Source organism: Nyctereutes procyonoides, unplaced genomic scaffold (assembly GCF_905146905.1).
Source record: "Nyctereutes procyonoides isolate TBG_1078 unplaced genomic scaffold, NYPRO_anot_genome, whole genome shotgun sequence".
Taxonomy (NCBI): Eukaryota; Metazoa; Chordata; class Mammalia; order Carnivora; family Canidae; genus Nyctereutes; species Nyctereutes procyonoides.
Window position 1 is genome coordinate 9,780,160 of NW_026575147.1, and position 16,615 is coordinate 9,796,774.

A 16,615-nucleotide genomic window follows, 5' to 3' on the forward strand; every position below is an offset into this window, starting at 1 on the left:
GAAGATGGAGCTGTCACCAGGCTTGAAAACACCAGTGGACATAAGTGGGTTTTCTCCCCATCCAGGGTGAGAGGGAGGCTTTTGCTTTTTCATCATAAGTGCTTCCGTCCTATTTGTTTTATTTTTTTAGCTGCATGTGTTATATTTTATTTAAAAATCATGATTTTAAAAGTACAGGCTGTGGGGTCATTTGTGTGGAATCCCATCCCACCTTTGCCAATTATGGATCTTGGGCAGTTTAGCCTCTCGGAGCTGCAATTTAATCTTCTGGAAAACAGGAATAAAAAGCACTCACTCAGAGGGTTGCTCTGAGGATAAAATGAGGTAATGTATACAGAGTACATGGACCAGCACTGGCTAAAATCCAGCATCTATAATTACTAACCGTTGTTATCATTATTAATAATAGGCCAAGCGTTCAAATAAGACCCTGTGCTTTGCACACAGGCACACAGTAGGCACTCGATGGGTGCCTAAGTAATCGTTCAAAACCCTCAGCAGAGCCTCTAATTTCCACCAGCCGGTGACGCAGGAGCCCCGGCTTAAGTACTGATGTGGTTACTTATTCATCCTTGGCTCTCCACCGCAGCGCCGGCCAAGGGCAGCCCGGCTCTCCCGCCTCCCGCCGCGCAGTCTCGCCGTCCCAGCCCGCCCCTGAAGCGCGCGGAGGCCGCCGGCTCGCTGGTGCGGGGCCGGCACGCGCCGGGGCGGGAGTCAGCTCTGCTTTCGCGCAGCGGCTGCGCCTCCTTCCAGGGCGGGCTGGAGGTCGGGGAGCGCCGCTCGGGACGCAGGCGGCGGCGGGGTCCTGCCCCACCGCCGCCTGCCCGCGCCCGGGGGACGGCCGGCCCAGGAGGGGCGGGCCGGGGCCGTCTTAGGGCAGGGCTTTCGAAGCGGGGACATCGCAGAGGAAGATTTGGGATTGGCCGGGAGGCGCGGAGCGGGCTTTTCAGACCGGGCAGAGGGTGCCGGGCTCCCGCACGCGCGGGGGGTTCCGCGGGCGCCGCCAGCCCGGGGCGGAGCCCGCGCGGGAGCCCCGCCCACCCCTCTGCAGAGGCCGCGCGCCCCACCCCTTGGGCCGCGGCGCCCCCTCGAGCTCCCGGCGGCGGTGCGGAGGCCGGGGCCGGGGTCGGGTCGCGGGGCGGGTCGCGGGGCGGGGCGGGGGCGGGGCGCTGACGTCGCGGCGCGGCCGGCGGCCGGGAGGCGGGAGGCGGGGAGGCGGGGAGGCGGGGAGGCGGCTGCCGGCTCGGCTCCGCTCGGCTCGGCTCGGCCCAGCCCATCCCGCAGCTGCGGCGGCCCGGTGCCCGCGTTGGAGGCCCGCTCCTGCCGGCCGTGGTCCGCCGCCGCCTCCTCCGCCATGGCCCTGGTGCGGGGCGCCGAGCCGGCGCCGGGGCCCTCCCGCTGGCTGCCCACGCACGTCCAGGTGACGGTGTTGCGGGCCCGCGGGCTGCGGGGCAAGAGCTCGGGAGCGGGCAGCACCAGCGACGCGTACACGGTGATCCAGGTGGGCCGCGAGAAGTACAGCACGTCGGTGGTGGAGAAGACCCCGGGCTGCCCCGAGTGGCGCGAGGAGTGCTCTTTCGAGCTGCCGCCCGGGGCCCTGGACGGCCTGCTGCGGGCGCAGGAGGCCGATGCGGGCTCGGCTCCCTGGGCCGCGGGCTCCGCCGCCGCCTGCGAGCTGGTGCTCACCACCATGCACCGCTCGCTCATCGGCGTCGACAAGTTCCTGGGCCAGGCCACGGTGGCGCTGGACGAGGTCTTCGGCGCAGGCCGCGCCCAGCATACGCAGTGAGTGGGGGGCCCGAGGGCGCGGAAACGGTTAAGGCAGAGCTCGCCGGGCGGGGCTGGCGGGGGAGCGGGACCCCGAACCTCGAACCTCGGCCGCCGCTGCGCCTTTCGCCGCGCGCTCAAGGGCGTAAACCGACAAATTGCCCTTTTTGCATTTGGGGTCCGCTTCTTCTTCTTCTTCTTCTTTTTTTTATAAATTTATTTTTTATTGGTGTTCAATTTGCCAACATATAGAATAACACCCAGTGCCCATCCCATCAAGTGCCCCCCTCAGTGCCCGCCACCCAGTCACTCCCACCCCCCGCCCACCTCCCCTTCCGCCACCCCTAGTTCGTTTTTTGGGTCCCCTTCTGATCCCCGTCCTTGCGACTGTCTGTGCTTGGCTGCTGGTGTGTCCTTGTGTAGCCTAGGGGGAGGTATGATTCGTGGCCCAGCCCTAGGAGTAGATTGCCAAGTGAAGTTAGGAGTGGGATCCAGAGGCCCTTAACTGTGGGAACCTCAAGAAGGAAAATTTGGGCCATTTTTAGGGCCATTTTTAGGGCCTGTCTCCCTTTCCTGGAAGGAGAGGGGCCCTGCAGCCTTCTGTCCCAAGCCAGGCCCACAGGGCAGTGGAGAGGTGCTGCCTAGCCCTGTGGGGGAAGGAAGGTTCAGTGTTCTGCTTGAAGGTGAGATTGACCGGACATGCCCCACCAGATCTACAGACTGCAGAGGGTATCTGCTTCTTGCCTCCTATTTGGATGCCCTCTGCCGCCTAGAGACAGAAGCCTCTGGAACCCAGCACCTCTGTATCCCTGTTCTGAAAGCAAGAGAACCTCCAAACTGAAGGAAGGAAACCCTTTAGTCAGCCTTCAAATGTCCTGCCTGTCCTGCTTGAGGTGAAGGCAGCTTCATGGTTAATGCACAGCAGGAGATAATCTCCAGCCACTTCCACCCAGAAGGGCCTGTGCATTTTTTAATCATTTATTTTGGCAGTGTTTAACCTTGCCGGTGTTAAGATCAAGGCTTCAGACTTGGAGCCCCATTTCCTGTTTGGACTTGGGCAGGATCTGAAAGCCAGTGCCCATGGCTGACCATCTGCTGTGGACCATCTAAGGGGTTAACCAAGGTGACATGTCCCCTGGACCCAATGGGCCCTGGATGGGGAGCATAAGGGGATGGGGGCAGGGGTGTGCCCTAGGTGGGGACAAGTGCCAAAAAGGTTTGCCCATGTGGAATGGCATCTAAATGAGTAAATCTAGGAGAGCTTGTTGATAGAGAGGGATGAGACTGATGCAGACCCATGTGAGAGCAGGATTTGGTTAGAAAGGATCTGACCTTGAACGTTTTTCAGAATATGTAGGAAAGGGCCTTCACAGCTCTGCGCTGTTTGGTTGCTGGGTGTGGAATCATGTGGTATAGTTTGGCCGTTGTTTTGTTTTTTTCCTCCCCTTTTCTGTCCTCTCCTTCCTTTCTGGCCGGGGGTGGGGCAGAAAGATCTCTGGATCTCTTAGCCCTGTCTTTTCCTGAAGAGGCTCCTGTCCCCCAATTCTTTCCACCCCTTTCTTTCCTAGTCTTTCAGTTTTCATCACTCGACTAATCTGACCAGACTGGTAGATGATGACATACCTGGTGGCAGGGGGCAATGGGGAGACAGAAAGTCTCTGGGTTTGTGGGGGAAAGGCCTCTGTGAAGCCAGTGACTTAGGGTGAGGGGAGCTTTGATTTTTTTAAAATTTCTGCCCTTGCTTTCTTCTTGGCCTTTGGATCTTCCTGAGCTGAACTGCCTGCACTTGTAGGTCCAGGTGGGGGCCTGTTTTCGGCCAAGGACAGGCCCTCTTGGAGAATTCGACTTGCTACCCCTTGATCTGAGTGGGAGCCTTAATTTACTTGATAGAAGTCATCTTTCCCACCAGGATCTTTCCTTACCTACCCACTGCTCTTCTTCTGTTGGGTTGACCTGGGTTATAGATAGAACCTGGAGAGGGCAGGAGAGGCGAGGGGCACTCCTGTTGGGCAGAGGAGAAGTCTTTGAAGTCTGCTTGGTCTTCTAGTTCACCAGACCTAACGGCGTACCTACTGACAGGGCGAGGGCTGCTGCTCCCACTCGGGTCCCCATCTCCCACCTCTGATTTTAATGGCCACTCCTGGTGGTGTTTCCTGAGAGCACCCTGGCATGAGCTGCTAAGATAGTGAGTCTGCACATTTCCTAGTGGAGAGAGGGCAAGATGGGGAGGACCAGGGTATGCCCTCCTCAGCTTTGGATAGCAGTGGGAAAGAACAGTATCCACTCTAATACCATGAGCCAGCTGTGGTGGTCTCAGGGAAGACAGATGGCAGCCTTGTGTCACCAAGACAGAATCTGACTGGGGAAGGGCTGCTTCATGGTTATGAGGAGGGGACTGTGGAGTTGCAAGAAATAGATCCCAGTCTCAAACTTGCCACCTTATGGTGAGTCAAGTAAATAAACTCTTGGTCCTCAGTTTTCTCATCTGTAAAATGGGGCTAGTGTTATAAGATTGATGTAAGGTCTGAAATGAGAATGCAATTAAAGCACCTAATGTAGTGCCTAGACGTGGCTGCTGGTCAGGAACAGCAGTGATAATGGAGGGAGGCTTTGATTACAGTGTCTGGTAGCTCTGGTGTGACAGATGTCCCCTGCCCTTGAAGAGCCTCTCATGTGATGGGCAGCGAGAGGTGGGTGGGGCGACAATACAGAATTTAGAGACGGAGCCTGAGAAAGCCCCAGGACTGCTGGTGACAGGGTACATACCAGAATGTGAGAGCTCCTCATGAAATAGGCCCTTTGCAGGCCTCCATTTTCTTTGCTGCTAGAAGTTTGAAAACTAGGGCTGGGCTTGGGAGGCCTCAGCAGTGCTCAAGCCAGGCTCAGATGCACTTGCAGCCCTCCCCCAGCAGCCTTGGCTGAAGCTGCCCCTGCCCTCTGGGGTAGGTAGGACAGCACAGTGTCTCAGAACCTAGACACGGCTTTCATTCCCAGTTCTGTGGCTTACTAGCAGGCAAGTTACTTAACCTGTTTCCTTTTTTCTACAAAGATCACAATAATAGTTATGGAATTTTAAGATTAAATAAGACCATGTCTATAAAGACCTTCGTATAGTTCCAGGCCAAAGGAAGCCTTTAAAGTATGGGTGTTGTGGTTACTCTGAGTACCCTGCTTTGTGTGATGATGGTGTGGGGGTGGTGGTGGGAGGTGCCTCAACTGCCCCTGATGCTCCTTTGTCAAGAGGTGCTCTCTGAGGTGAGGGATTTCACCAGAGGCTTCCAAATAACTGAAGAGGAAATTCTCAAAACAAAATTTATTATTATTTTTTTTATTATTTTAATTTTTTATTTATTTATTTATGATAGTCACAGAGAGAGAGAGAGAGAGAGAGAGAGAGAGAGGCAGAGACATGGGCAGAGGGAGAAGCAGGCTCCGTGCACCGGGAGCCCGACTTGGGATTCGATCCCGGGTCTCCAGGATCGCGCCCTGGGCCAAAGGCAGGCGCTAAACCGCTGCGCCACCCAGGGATCCCTCAAAACAAAATTTAACATAATACCTGAGCAAACTGATTATAATCCTCTCCCCTCAGTAAATCCATACATGGATCATCACAAGTCTGAAAATCCTGAGACGCTTCTCCACTGTTACCTTTCTGATTTCTATCAGTGGGCACCGTGTGTGGAGTGGGTGTTATGTGTGGAGGAAAAGAGTGCCTGCTGTGAAGAACCTCCATCCTGGGCCCATCAAATCGATGGTTAGAGCCTGGCCCCTTGGGAAGCCTGAGTCTGGGCTTAATTTGGGTTGGGATCGATTTGTCCTTTTTCATCCCATAGAGTAAAACTGTTGGGGCCAGGGCCAGGCTGCTAACTGTGGCACCCTGAGAGGCTTTGTTGGCCCTGGTCAGACCTGTGCCATTGCTTTTATAGAGGGCTTCCAGGAGGCCTGTGGCTCAGGACCACCTAGGTTTGAGACTAGTGTACTGCCTGAGATCCCCTGGAGGATAGGGAGTTTAGGGACACTGGGAGAGGCTCCGGAGGGAAAATACAGCCTGTTGGCCTAGGATTGGGATGATTTTTGAGGGCTTCTATTCATCTCTCAGCCTCCAGACTACTTGACATTCCTGTGCACGTAATCCCACAGCCTCTCTCCACTGGTTTCCAGGTGTGACTGCTCCTCAGGAGGTGGCTGAGGCCATAGGGTTCTTGGTCCAACCTTAAGGCTCAGCTTCTGCTCCAACCCCAGACTTGTGGGCTGCTGGGAAAGTCTGCTTTGGCTGTGGGTGGGGGGTGGGGAGGAAAGGTATGGCCATATTTAAAAGTCAGTCATTAGGATTCAGGAGGCTCCAGCTCCCTTAGTTATGGAGTAGTTTTTATTTGGGGTTGCTTGAGCCGCAGTGCCTGGAGGACAGGGAGGGGTAGGAAGTGACTCCTCCATCAGACTGGGCGGCTCCTGGTTGGCACAGAGCTTTCTCTTCCTTCTGCATCTGGCCCTGGGTGAGAACCCTGTCTCTGCCCTACTGTCCTCTCCCTGTAGCCATCCAGGAACCTCAGCAGATCCTCTACCCCAGGGGACCATGAGGACTGTCCTTTCCTCTGATGGGGGCTGGCCACTCCACTTGTTATTGCTGCTCCCCTGGTGCTGTGACACTCTTGCTGATGCTAAATGACTGGTCTGGCCTTGTCCAGATGTTTCCCCTGCCCTTCCCACCCTGTGCTGGGACAGATAATTAACACAATGACAGGAGCTCTCTGTGCTCCCTGGGAATCAGTACTCTATCTCTGCAAAATGGTGTAGTCATGAAGAAGCTTTGCCCTTTTCCAAGCCAAGTAAAAAAAAAAAAAAAAAAAAAATCCGCAATGTAAGGTCCTTTATACACAGGGTAGTCCTGCCGGGAAGAGTCGAATGACTTTGCTCTCACTGAGCTGGCCAAGAACCCCTTAGGTTATTGCTACCCTCAGGAAGGATGGCAGCTGGTGAGGATAGCTGAGCCTGGCAGGTGAGGCTGAGGCCTGAGAGTGGGGCTGGGCCCAGGCCTCTACTTAGCCTTATAGGCAAGCAGGGGCCCTCCAAGTTCCCTCCCAGGAGGCAGAGCTTCAGAGGAGCTACACAGGGGGAGGGGCTTTGTCACAGGCCACCTGGACCTTCAGCTGACCCAGGGGTTGAGGGGCTGGTAGGGAGGGAAGCACAGCCCTTGATTGCGGAATTCTAATGTCAGAGCTAGCAGACAGCTTAGACTTGTGGGGACCAAGGCTGGGGAACGGTGGGGCTCTGTGTGGTCTCTATGAGGCAGTGCCAGCCTGCAGAGCTGTAGGATTTAGGGTAAGGAAGAGATGGCATTTGGGGCCCCCGTGGGCATCCCAGGGTTTCTGTGGAAGTGCCCATGGGGTTTTAGAGAGAGAGAGAGACACGTTTCTGCTGGGATAGAGGAGGTGGCTTTGGGGCTTATCTGTAGGCCTGGAGGGGCAGTCTCATCCAAAAGCTTTTTTGGAGTGCCTGGGCAGAGGCCTACAGGGGCCGCTGGGTGGGGTAGTGTGGGTTCAGAGGTGGGGAAGACATGGATATCCCAGCCTGCATGCCTGGAAGCTATGGCTTTGTTAGGAGGATTATCCCCACATTTGGAAGAAGGGCCATAGGCAAGTGCTGTATTTTCAGGCCTTGCCAGGCAGCTCCGGAAAAGTTCAGAGCAGACAGAGCCACCCAGCTTAGCTGTGGTCAGGCACCCCTCCTCAAGGAAGAGACGTCCACTAAAGACCTGTGAGGTCCACCGCTTTGTTTTTGGGGGGCCGTTATTGCCAGATTAGCAAGGCATATCATTGATTAAGCCTCTTCTCTGTGCTGCCTAAAGCCTTGACTTCTTAGCTCACAGGAAGCCATTGAGGTTTTGATACTATTACCGTGTTTAAGGGATGGAGAAACAAAGGCACAGAGAGGTGAAGTGACTTTTCTAACAGCACACAGTACAAGGCAGCGCCAGGATTTGGACCCAGGCACTCTAGCTTCAGATTCTGTACTCTTCACCACCACTCGGTACTACCCACCTTGGTTTTCCCCCATATCTTCCATGAGTTAGCTCGGCATAGGACCAGGGCTCAGCCACTGCCCTCCTGACGGTTCCTCTGTCCCCCCAAAGCCGAGCTCTCTGGTAAGCATGGCCTGCTGCTCCTGTGTGAAGCCTTGGCTGATTGGGGTAAGTGTGTTTGGTCTGCAGCTCCAAGTCCAGTCATGTCTGTCTCCCAGACATGGGTCGGGGTGTTGTGTGGTACTTTGGGAAGGAGGGTATCAGTGCCATCAGAGTTGTCTCCCAGGAGCTGAGGGGAAGCCTGGCAGGCTCTCTGTCTTGGCCCTGGTCACCCTTACCTGGGGCGGGGGTGCGGTGGAGATTTGCTCCCATTGGCTTGTGCAGTAGAGCAGAGCTTGGGAGCATCCACAGATACAAAACTTCCTGACCTTTCTCAAGAATCGCATGCTTGTGTTACTGTGACAGAACACACTGAGCCATCTAGCGCCTTATATCAATGCAGTCATTTCCTTTTTTTTTTCTCTTGTTCAATATCTAGGAAGCAGTTGCTAGGCAACCGCTGTGCCTAGGTCAGGGCTGCGGAGAAAACAAGAGAAAGAAATATATAGCCATTTCCCCAAAAGGGCAAAAAATACGTTTGCGACAAGACTTATCCAGGAGAGATAATTAACCTACAAAACAGCATATACAAATGTGAGAGAAGAAAAGGGTCAGGAGAAGGGTGAACTGGTGAACTCAGCAGGGTTGGAGTGATCAGAGTGGGGGCACTCTGGGGGAAGCAGGTTCTTGAATGACAGCTGAGGCTGGGATGGAGACTGGGTGAGTTTCAGAGAGGGAGACTGCCTCCAGAAGGGGAAGTGAGTGTTTTGGGGCTGGGCCAGGAAAAGGAGTGGAGGGGAGCCAATCGTACTTTTCCCTGTGCCTCTCTCAGCAAAAGGGCCTGAATTTACTTTTTTTTTTTTTTTTTTTGAGTAGTTCACCTGATTCAAATTCTCAAGGTACAGAAGGTATGCAATGAAAAATCTCCCTTTCTGTGACCTTCAGTCATCCAGCTCTTCTCTTCAGAGGGAACCAATATTACCAGTTCTTGGGTATCCATCCAAAGTTATTCTGTGCATTTAACATTTGTTTGTACAAATGTAGCAATCTCTGCACACAGGTTGTACCTCTGATCAGCCTGATTTTCCCACACAGGATGTTTATTTATTGTTTATCTCCACCTGTTGTGCATCTAAACCAAGACCTGGCTGAGGGACCAGGCACTACTTAGCTTTGTCCTCTATGACCCAAGACTCTTGTTTTAGGTGAATATGGGGTTACGAGTAAACTGGGGAGGAGGTGTGATTAAGTAGAATTTCTTCCTATTTCCTACCCCCCGTCTGACCACGACCACCTGGGAGAGGTCGTCTTCTCTTCTTCCTGCGGAGGGCTATCACTTGTTGGTCCTGGGCCACCTGCTCCCATGGGCTGATGACAGCTTATAAAAGGCCCTTGACAGACAGTGAACCCAAATCATTATGTGTGGTTTGGCCTATTTTTCAGAGTGCTTTCCTGGCATCACCTCATTTCATTCTTCCCTGAGGGCAGACAAGGTGACCCCCCTCCCCTTTTTACAGATGTGGAGGCTGGGGTCTCAGGAGGTGAAATGATTTGTCCAAGGTCAAATGACTTACTAGTGGCAGTCAGATTTCTGACTTCCAAGCCCAGTAGTTTTTCCCCTACATTGTGCTTTTGGTGGTTGCATATTTTCTGCTGCTATCAGGGTGGTTAGATCTGTCTCTAGGTATTTTCATAGCTTTTCCTCTGCTGAGTGAGTATGGTCACTGGCCAGCCTGAGGCAAGCTGATAGTGACAGGCCTTTGGAGCCCATGGCAGTAGGGGGCATGAGGATTAGCTCGAGGTGTTTATGCCTAGGGGGGAGGGGAGCTGGACCTGGTTCTGAGGTAAGGTGAGCAAACCATGATCACATAAGCTGGGGTGGCTCACAAAGTGATAGTTCTGGGCTCTGAGGACTGTCTATGCTAGGTTGGGTGATAAAGATCATCTGCTGGCCTGATAAGAGGCAATATCCTGCCCTATGACTGTGTCTGGCTGGCAGTTTTGCTGTAGATACCAAACCAAAGGGTGGGTTTGATTGTGGGTGTGGGGAGCCAGAAGAAGATGGGCCTGAGGTCCTGCACACCTCCTGTCTGATGGTGTGTGAGAAGGAATGCTCTTGTGGGGGACGTGGAGACGAGCCAAAGCATCCCATGGGGGAGACTCTGGCCAGGAGGTTCCCCCTCCAATCCCTGAGTAATAGCAGTCTTAGTTATCTCTTCTCCCTGTCCCTAGCCGGCTTGTCTTATTGCCCCACTTTTTCAGAAATGAAATGGCTGGTTTAAAGCCTCTTAGTAAGTCAGATCATGGATTAGAACCTGTGTCTCCTGTCTTCTCGCTATGCCCTTAAAATCATTTTTTTCCAACTTATTTTTGGGACTAGCCAAGCCCTTGCCACTTCCATGTCATTTATCCAGCGGGTATTGGAAGGTGTTCCATATATGAAGCCGCGCCCCTGGGGGATAAAAGGTGAGTGGCAGCCCCTACTGTCACCGAGTGCTGAGAGTGGTGGCGGAGGCCTGCTGGCTGAGGAAAGGGGCCCCTCCTGCCTTCCCCACTGCTCCTGTCCTAATTTTAGGAATTTTTTCTTTTTTTTTTTACTCTTGTTCCGGACTGTTATCAGAGCTGCTGCTGCATTTTATAAATCACAATGCCAGCTTATAATTTATGATGAGAAAAACTGCCGAGGTGTAAGGAGTTTTGCTGAGGTCAGCCCCGCCACGGGACCTGCCCTGGCTTGTGTCACCCGTGCCTGTCACCTCTGTCTCACCTGTGTGCATGTGGCCCCTCTCCCTGCTGTCCAGCATGGTGTCCATCGGGCCCCATTCTTGTTTGTACCCTAGAGTGAGTGCTCTTCAGGGCTCAGAAGAGAGGTACAGTCCTTGTGTGTGGTGTTGGAGGCAGCTTCCTACCTGCCCCAGGGCACCTTACTGCCTGACTTGCCCTGTGGGCCTTGGCATCTGCACATTTTATTCCTTCCACCTAGAATGTCTTTCTCCCTAGCTCCTTGCCTCTTCGCTCTGTTTTGCTCAGGGCCCAGTATCAATGTCGGGTCCTTACCTGCCCCCTCTTCCCTGCCCCTCCCCCCTTGCCGGCACTCCACCGAAATTGTCTTACTATTCCATTTTATTATTATTTTTAAATTATTATTATTTTTTTACTACTCCACTTTAACTTGCCTCTGTAATTGGAGTGTTTTTGTGCTGTCGATTACTTTCCTGATTTATGTGGCTCTCTTATTTCCCCACCAAGCTATGAGCTTCTCAAGGACTTTTCCTTTCTTGTTTCTGGCAAATACCTGAGAAATGTTTTGAACAGAGGCCTAACTGAAGCCTCCCATGGTTGGGTGGGTCGTCATCGTCATCGTCATCGTCATCTTCTTCTTATTATTTTTTTAATGCTTTATTTATTTATTCATGAGAGACAGGCAGACAGGCTCCATGCAGATAGCCGGATATGGGACTTGATCTGGGGATTCCAGGATCACTCCCTGGACTGAAGGCAGATGCTTAACCGCTGAGCGACCCAGGCGTCCCTTCTTCTTCTTTTTTAAGATAACTTGTTTATTTGAAAGAGAGAGAGCACGTGCACAAGCAGGGGGAAGAGGCAAAGGGAGAGGCAGACTCCTTGCTGAGCAGGGAGCCCGACTTGGGGCTTGATCCTAGGACCTAGAGATCATGACCTGAGCTGAAGGCAGATGCTTAACCAACTGAGCCACCAGGTGCCTGGTTGGGTTGGCATTGAGTGTCAAGATCCCACATGTCATATTTTTTTTAAGTTATTTTTTTTCCTTCTGCATTTGGAATAGTAGAAAACTTTTGTTCTTCATAACTATATAACATTATAATGCCACTGATTCATAAGGGGTTTAAATGAATTCTGTGGGGTAGGACACCAGAATTATTAGTGTTCATTTTCATCTAAGATCTTTATTTCTCTAACGTTCTTGGTCCTATTGAAACATTTCAGTATACAAAAATACTGCAATGTTAATACCCAAGAGAAAAGCCATCATAATGTGTATGCTGGTCATTATGATCAGTGTGGTAAAATTTTTAAAAATAAACTATCATGCCCTTCATGCTATTATTTGTCTTTATTTCTGTAATTTGTAATTTTGATATGTGATGTATTTACAACATGAGGGCGTCCACTCAAGCCTGGTTTTGCTATTTTAATTTCAATTGTTGATGTGCTGTAATTGTCATGCAGTGAGACTGGGTCTGCAGCCATGCATTATAACCCCATTATGCTCAGGCTGCTGTATCTAAAGGTACAGTTTAAACCCAGAACAAGGGATCCCTGGGTGGCGCAGCGGTTTGGCGCCTGCCTTTGGCCCAGGGCGCGATCCTAGAGACCCAGGATCGAATCCCACATCGGGCTCCCGGTGCATGGAGCCTGCTTCTCCCTCTGCCTATGTCTCTGCCTCTCTCTCTCTCTCTCTGTGTGTGACTATCATAAATAAATAAAAAAAATTAAAAAAAAATAAACCCAGAACAAGGGAACACATTAGAAAGTGAAACAAAGTCCATGCATGTTGGCTTGAATAGATTAGTAATTGGGAATAGAGTAGTTTCTTGGGCTTCACGGATACAGTTGTCTTACATGTATTGGTAACAACACAGTAGATTCTTAAATGCCAGTTTTTAATTGTCTTAAGTTTTGCTGCTGTTCTTATAATTAAGGACTTGAAAAATGTTTTAGTCTGTTAAGCATGTAAAATTCATGTATCAACCTTTAAATGTCATTCTTTACCAAAAAAAAAAAAAAAAAATCCCACATGTCAGCCCGGGTGCTGGGGTGTGGCCATGAATGGGAGGGGCCACAGGTCAGCACAGGACTCAGAGACCCGGAGCAGGGTTTGGTCATGGGAGAAGGAGAAAAAGCCTATGTCCCTGGCTTAAGGCTACCCCCGACCTCTGGGGTCTAATGGAAATGCACTGCTAGTCCCAAGTGGGCCCAGAAGGAGAATGTAAATGAGTCCGTGCTCCCTAATGTAACCATAATGTCTTTATCACACATAAAACTAGCAGTTCCTTAATCATCATCCAGTGTCCAGTCCTTATTCAATTTCCCCTGATATCAGAACTTTCTTTTCACAGATGTTTTGTTGAGTCAGGATCAGGACAGGGCTCCCATCCTGTGCCTGGTTAGGCCTCTCAGTATGACAGTCTTTGTTCAGGCCCCTAGCTGATGGAGGAGCTGGGTCACCAGTCCTTGAGGCTGGCTGACCCTGTGGCCCCAGCTGAGGAACTCCTCATGCTGCCCTTCACCCCAGTTCTCCAGCCCCTGAGCACTCATGGTTGGGTTTGGAAGGCCCTGTCCCCGTGCCCCACCTGCTGGCAAGAGCAAGAGTCCTTCCACGTGGGGTGGCTGATGCTGCTCCCATGGCCTCGCTGTCAGTATCTTTCCATCAGTGAGACCCAGGTTGAGTAGCAGGTTCTGTTAGCTCTACCCAGCCATTACGAAGCTTGCCATCACTGTGGTTTTAGCATCCATGGGTGAGCGCTGCCTTGGTCCCCTGTTCTGCCTCTTCCTCTGTATCTGTCAGGAACCTGGCATAAGGAAGAGCTTTTCTTCTCAACTCTTTGGTCACTCTACATAGGAATGGGCAGAATGGCGCTGTTCACTGAGGAATACCGGGAATGGCAGTTCTTTGCCATTATTTTTCAATTAGTGATGACTTTCAAATTAAAAACCCACCCTGCCCCCATGATAGTGTTATTATAGATACTAGTTATTTACACTGCAGGAATTTCCTGCCAAAGCAGAGGTTGCAGGACCTCATGAGCCCTGGGATGGTGGGGACAGGGTAGCTTGTCTCTGGGGCATCTTGAGGGCAAATGGTTCACTCTGAACATCACTTGAAATGGCTGATGGCTGGCCTGGAGTAGGAATATGGGGGCAAATATTGTTAAGGATGGATATTTTAGTGTTTTCTCCTGCAGTTTTCCCCAACATCTACTTTTTGAGTTGCATGTCCTCTCCACTCCAGAGCCCTGCGGCCCCCCACTTGTACTAAGTCTCTAGATGGGACGAGGGAGGCCAGGAAGAGAAAACTGGATCTGTATATCTTTCTCTCCTTTGTGCTGGCTCCTCACTTTCCCTTCTGGAAGATTCTCTAGCCAGGACAGCAGGCCTCTTAGCTTCATTTGGCTCAGAGGGTAGGTTCTGATGCCAGCAAAGGTCAGCTTTACAGGGCCCCTCATCCCCAGTATGGTGGTGGCTCTTCATTAGCCTGACACGAGACCTGTCTCTGAAGAGAGCAGGTGGCATCCATAGCCATCAGAGAGAAACTGCACACCTGATGGGTTATAGCTGTAGCAGGTGAGGATCAGGTGAGGAGCAACCCCCTGGGATGTAGAGTATGTGGTTTTGGGGATGTGATTACAGCAAATTGCCTCTTCCCTAGCTAGCAGGTTTACTGGCTGTTTTTGTTTTGCTGGAGGATGCAGGATATTCAGGGTTAGACTGAGCACTGTAGTGTGATGCTGGAGACAGGGCCTTGAGCCAGCTTCTGGCCTCTGACTAGGCCCTCCCAGGTCTCTAGGTAGGAAATGGGGAGAAGTGCTTTGAGATCTCAGCCTGGGTGCCATGCAGTGGGGCAGGAGGACAAGACCCACGTTTCTGTTGCCTTTATTCTCTCCATACTCTAGAGCAGGTGTTTTTCGTTCCTCTTGTACTGTGGACCACTTGGGTATCAGCTTGAAGCCTATAGATCCCTTTTCAGAAGAAGATCTTCAAATGTACAGGATTACAAAGCACACCAATGCTATTGAAGTTCATTTATCAATATATGAAAGCATTTTCTCAAGTAACATGTCCTTTATCACTGTATTAAGTGATGTAGTCTGTGGTTGTCTAATAACAAAGTTCAGAGTACAGATGAGTATAAACCATGTTCTGTGACATCTGCTACAACTGTAAATGGGATATAAAAGTGTCTAGTGTTTCTTGGTGACACACTTGTAAGTACTGCTACTATACTATTACTGTTGCAACAACTCATACTTGACAGAAATGCTAAGTTTCGGTTAGAGGTTAGGAGAAGTAAAGATGTAACTTGCCTTCCATCTAACACATACCCCTGCCCTAGAGAAGTAAGGGGGGGGGACTTTGGATTCCTTGGTTTGGCAGGGACATGGGGTTTCTGGGCCTGTGTGTGTGTGTGTGTGTGTGGTACTTGCAGAGAGGGGCAGTCTCATGCAGTGATCAAGGTCAGGGGCTCTAGAGTCAGGGAGTTTGAGTTCACATCCTGACTCTCCTGCTTACCGAAAAGAAGTGTGTGATTTAACCCACACTGTGCCCCCATGTCTGCATCGGCAAAAATATGTGAGCTGGCACTTGTGTGGTATTTCCCATGTGCCAAGCCCCGTTCTCTGAGTGCTCCACAGATAGCCCACTTCATCCTCTTAGTGGTCTTGTGAGAAGAGTGGATGTGCGTTACCCCCACATTATATATAGGTGCGGAAGCAGAGATGTAGAGAGATTAGTGACCTGCCCAAGGTCATACAGGTAATGGGGCTCAGGCTTAAACCAGGTGGCCTGGCTCCAAAGTCCATACTGTAGCCACCCTCAAGGTCTGTCTCCCACACCTACCTCATGGGGTTGTTAAGAGAATTAGTAAGATATCATCCAGTGTGTTGAGAGCTTAGTATAGTGCCCAGCATACAATAAGAGAGGTGTAGCTGTAAATGGTGATAAGATTAGTGTCCTAGTGATGGGCTAGAGTGGGGTCAACACCCAACTTCCCTTCACTGACCTCCGTTCACCTGGCTGGGTACTTCCCAGATCTGGCCGGGTGCCTTCTCTCAGGGAAGTGAATGAGACTCTTCACTCAGAGATGGGAATTGAGGCTCTCAGGATGAAAGAAGGCCCCCCCTTTGGAAATGTCCCCTTTAAGCCTGTCACTTGGGCCTCCTGCCCTCAGAGGGCTCCTGTCAGGGATGGTAAGCAGGGAGCACCCTCTTTGCTTTTTGGGAGCTCCTGGCCTCATGGGACAGACCCATGGGTTTGTAATGAGAGCAACATTATACACAATTGTTCAGTTGTGAACAGGGACAGACAAGTTCCTAAGTCAATTCATAGATTAATCTATTAGTTCATTGAATAAATAATTGAGTGTCTGCTATTTTTAAGTACTCAGGTTGCAGAAATGAGCAGAATATAATTGCTGCCTGTAGAGCAGGGAAGACAGACATCACACAGCTATGTACACGTACATCATACTATGTGGGATACACACACACACACACACATACACATGTCAGATAGTGTTAAGTGTGCTGAAGAAACAGAATAGGGTCAGGGGCACTGGCAGTAGAGGGATTCGGGGAAGACCAAGGAGGATCAGATGAACTGACACCTGATGTGAGTGAGTGAGTCAATGAGTGGACCATGTCCTCAAGACCTGAGCCTGTGTCTCAGGCAGAGGGAGAAGCAAGTGCAGTGATTTTGGGATAGGAACAAGCCTGACAAGTTCAGGGACATCAAGAGGGCCAGTGGGGAATGAGTGACTTAGAGAAACAGAGGAGCCAGGACTCAAAAGATAGGACCTTTCCACCATTCTGAGGAGCAGGATGTGATGTGCCTGTTTGCCGGTGGAGCAGAGAAGTCAGAGAGCAGGGAAGTAGGGGATTGTCCAGTCCAGCAGGGAGATGGTGGTGGACTGGATGGTAGGGTGACAGTGGTGAAAGGGGTAGAATTCTGGGTATAATTTGCACATAGAGCCAA

The 16,615-nt window shown here is 51.4% G+C and overlaps 1 protein-coding gene across 3 annotated transcripts in view; it reads left to right on the top strand.

Moving 5' to 3' along the window:
• The first annotated feature begins 1,243 nt into the window (after nt 1-1,243).
• RAB11FIP5 (RAB11 family interacting protein 5) overlaps nt 1,244-16,615 on the top strand; it is a 38,186-nt gene continuing 22,814 nt past the window's right edge. For all 3 annotated transcript variants that reach the window (XM_055312679.1, XM_055312680.1, XM_055312682.1), the window contains exon 1: nt 1,244-1,785. In XM_055312679.1, the coding sequence (XP_055168654.1) occupies nt 1,355-1,785 (431 nt within the window). In that variant the 5' untranslated portion in view covers nt 1,244-1,354. The remainder of the gene's footprint in view (nt 1,786-16,615) is intronic.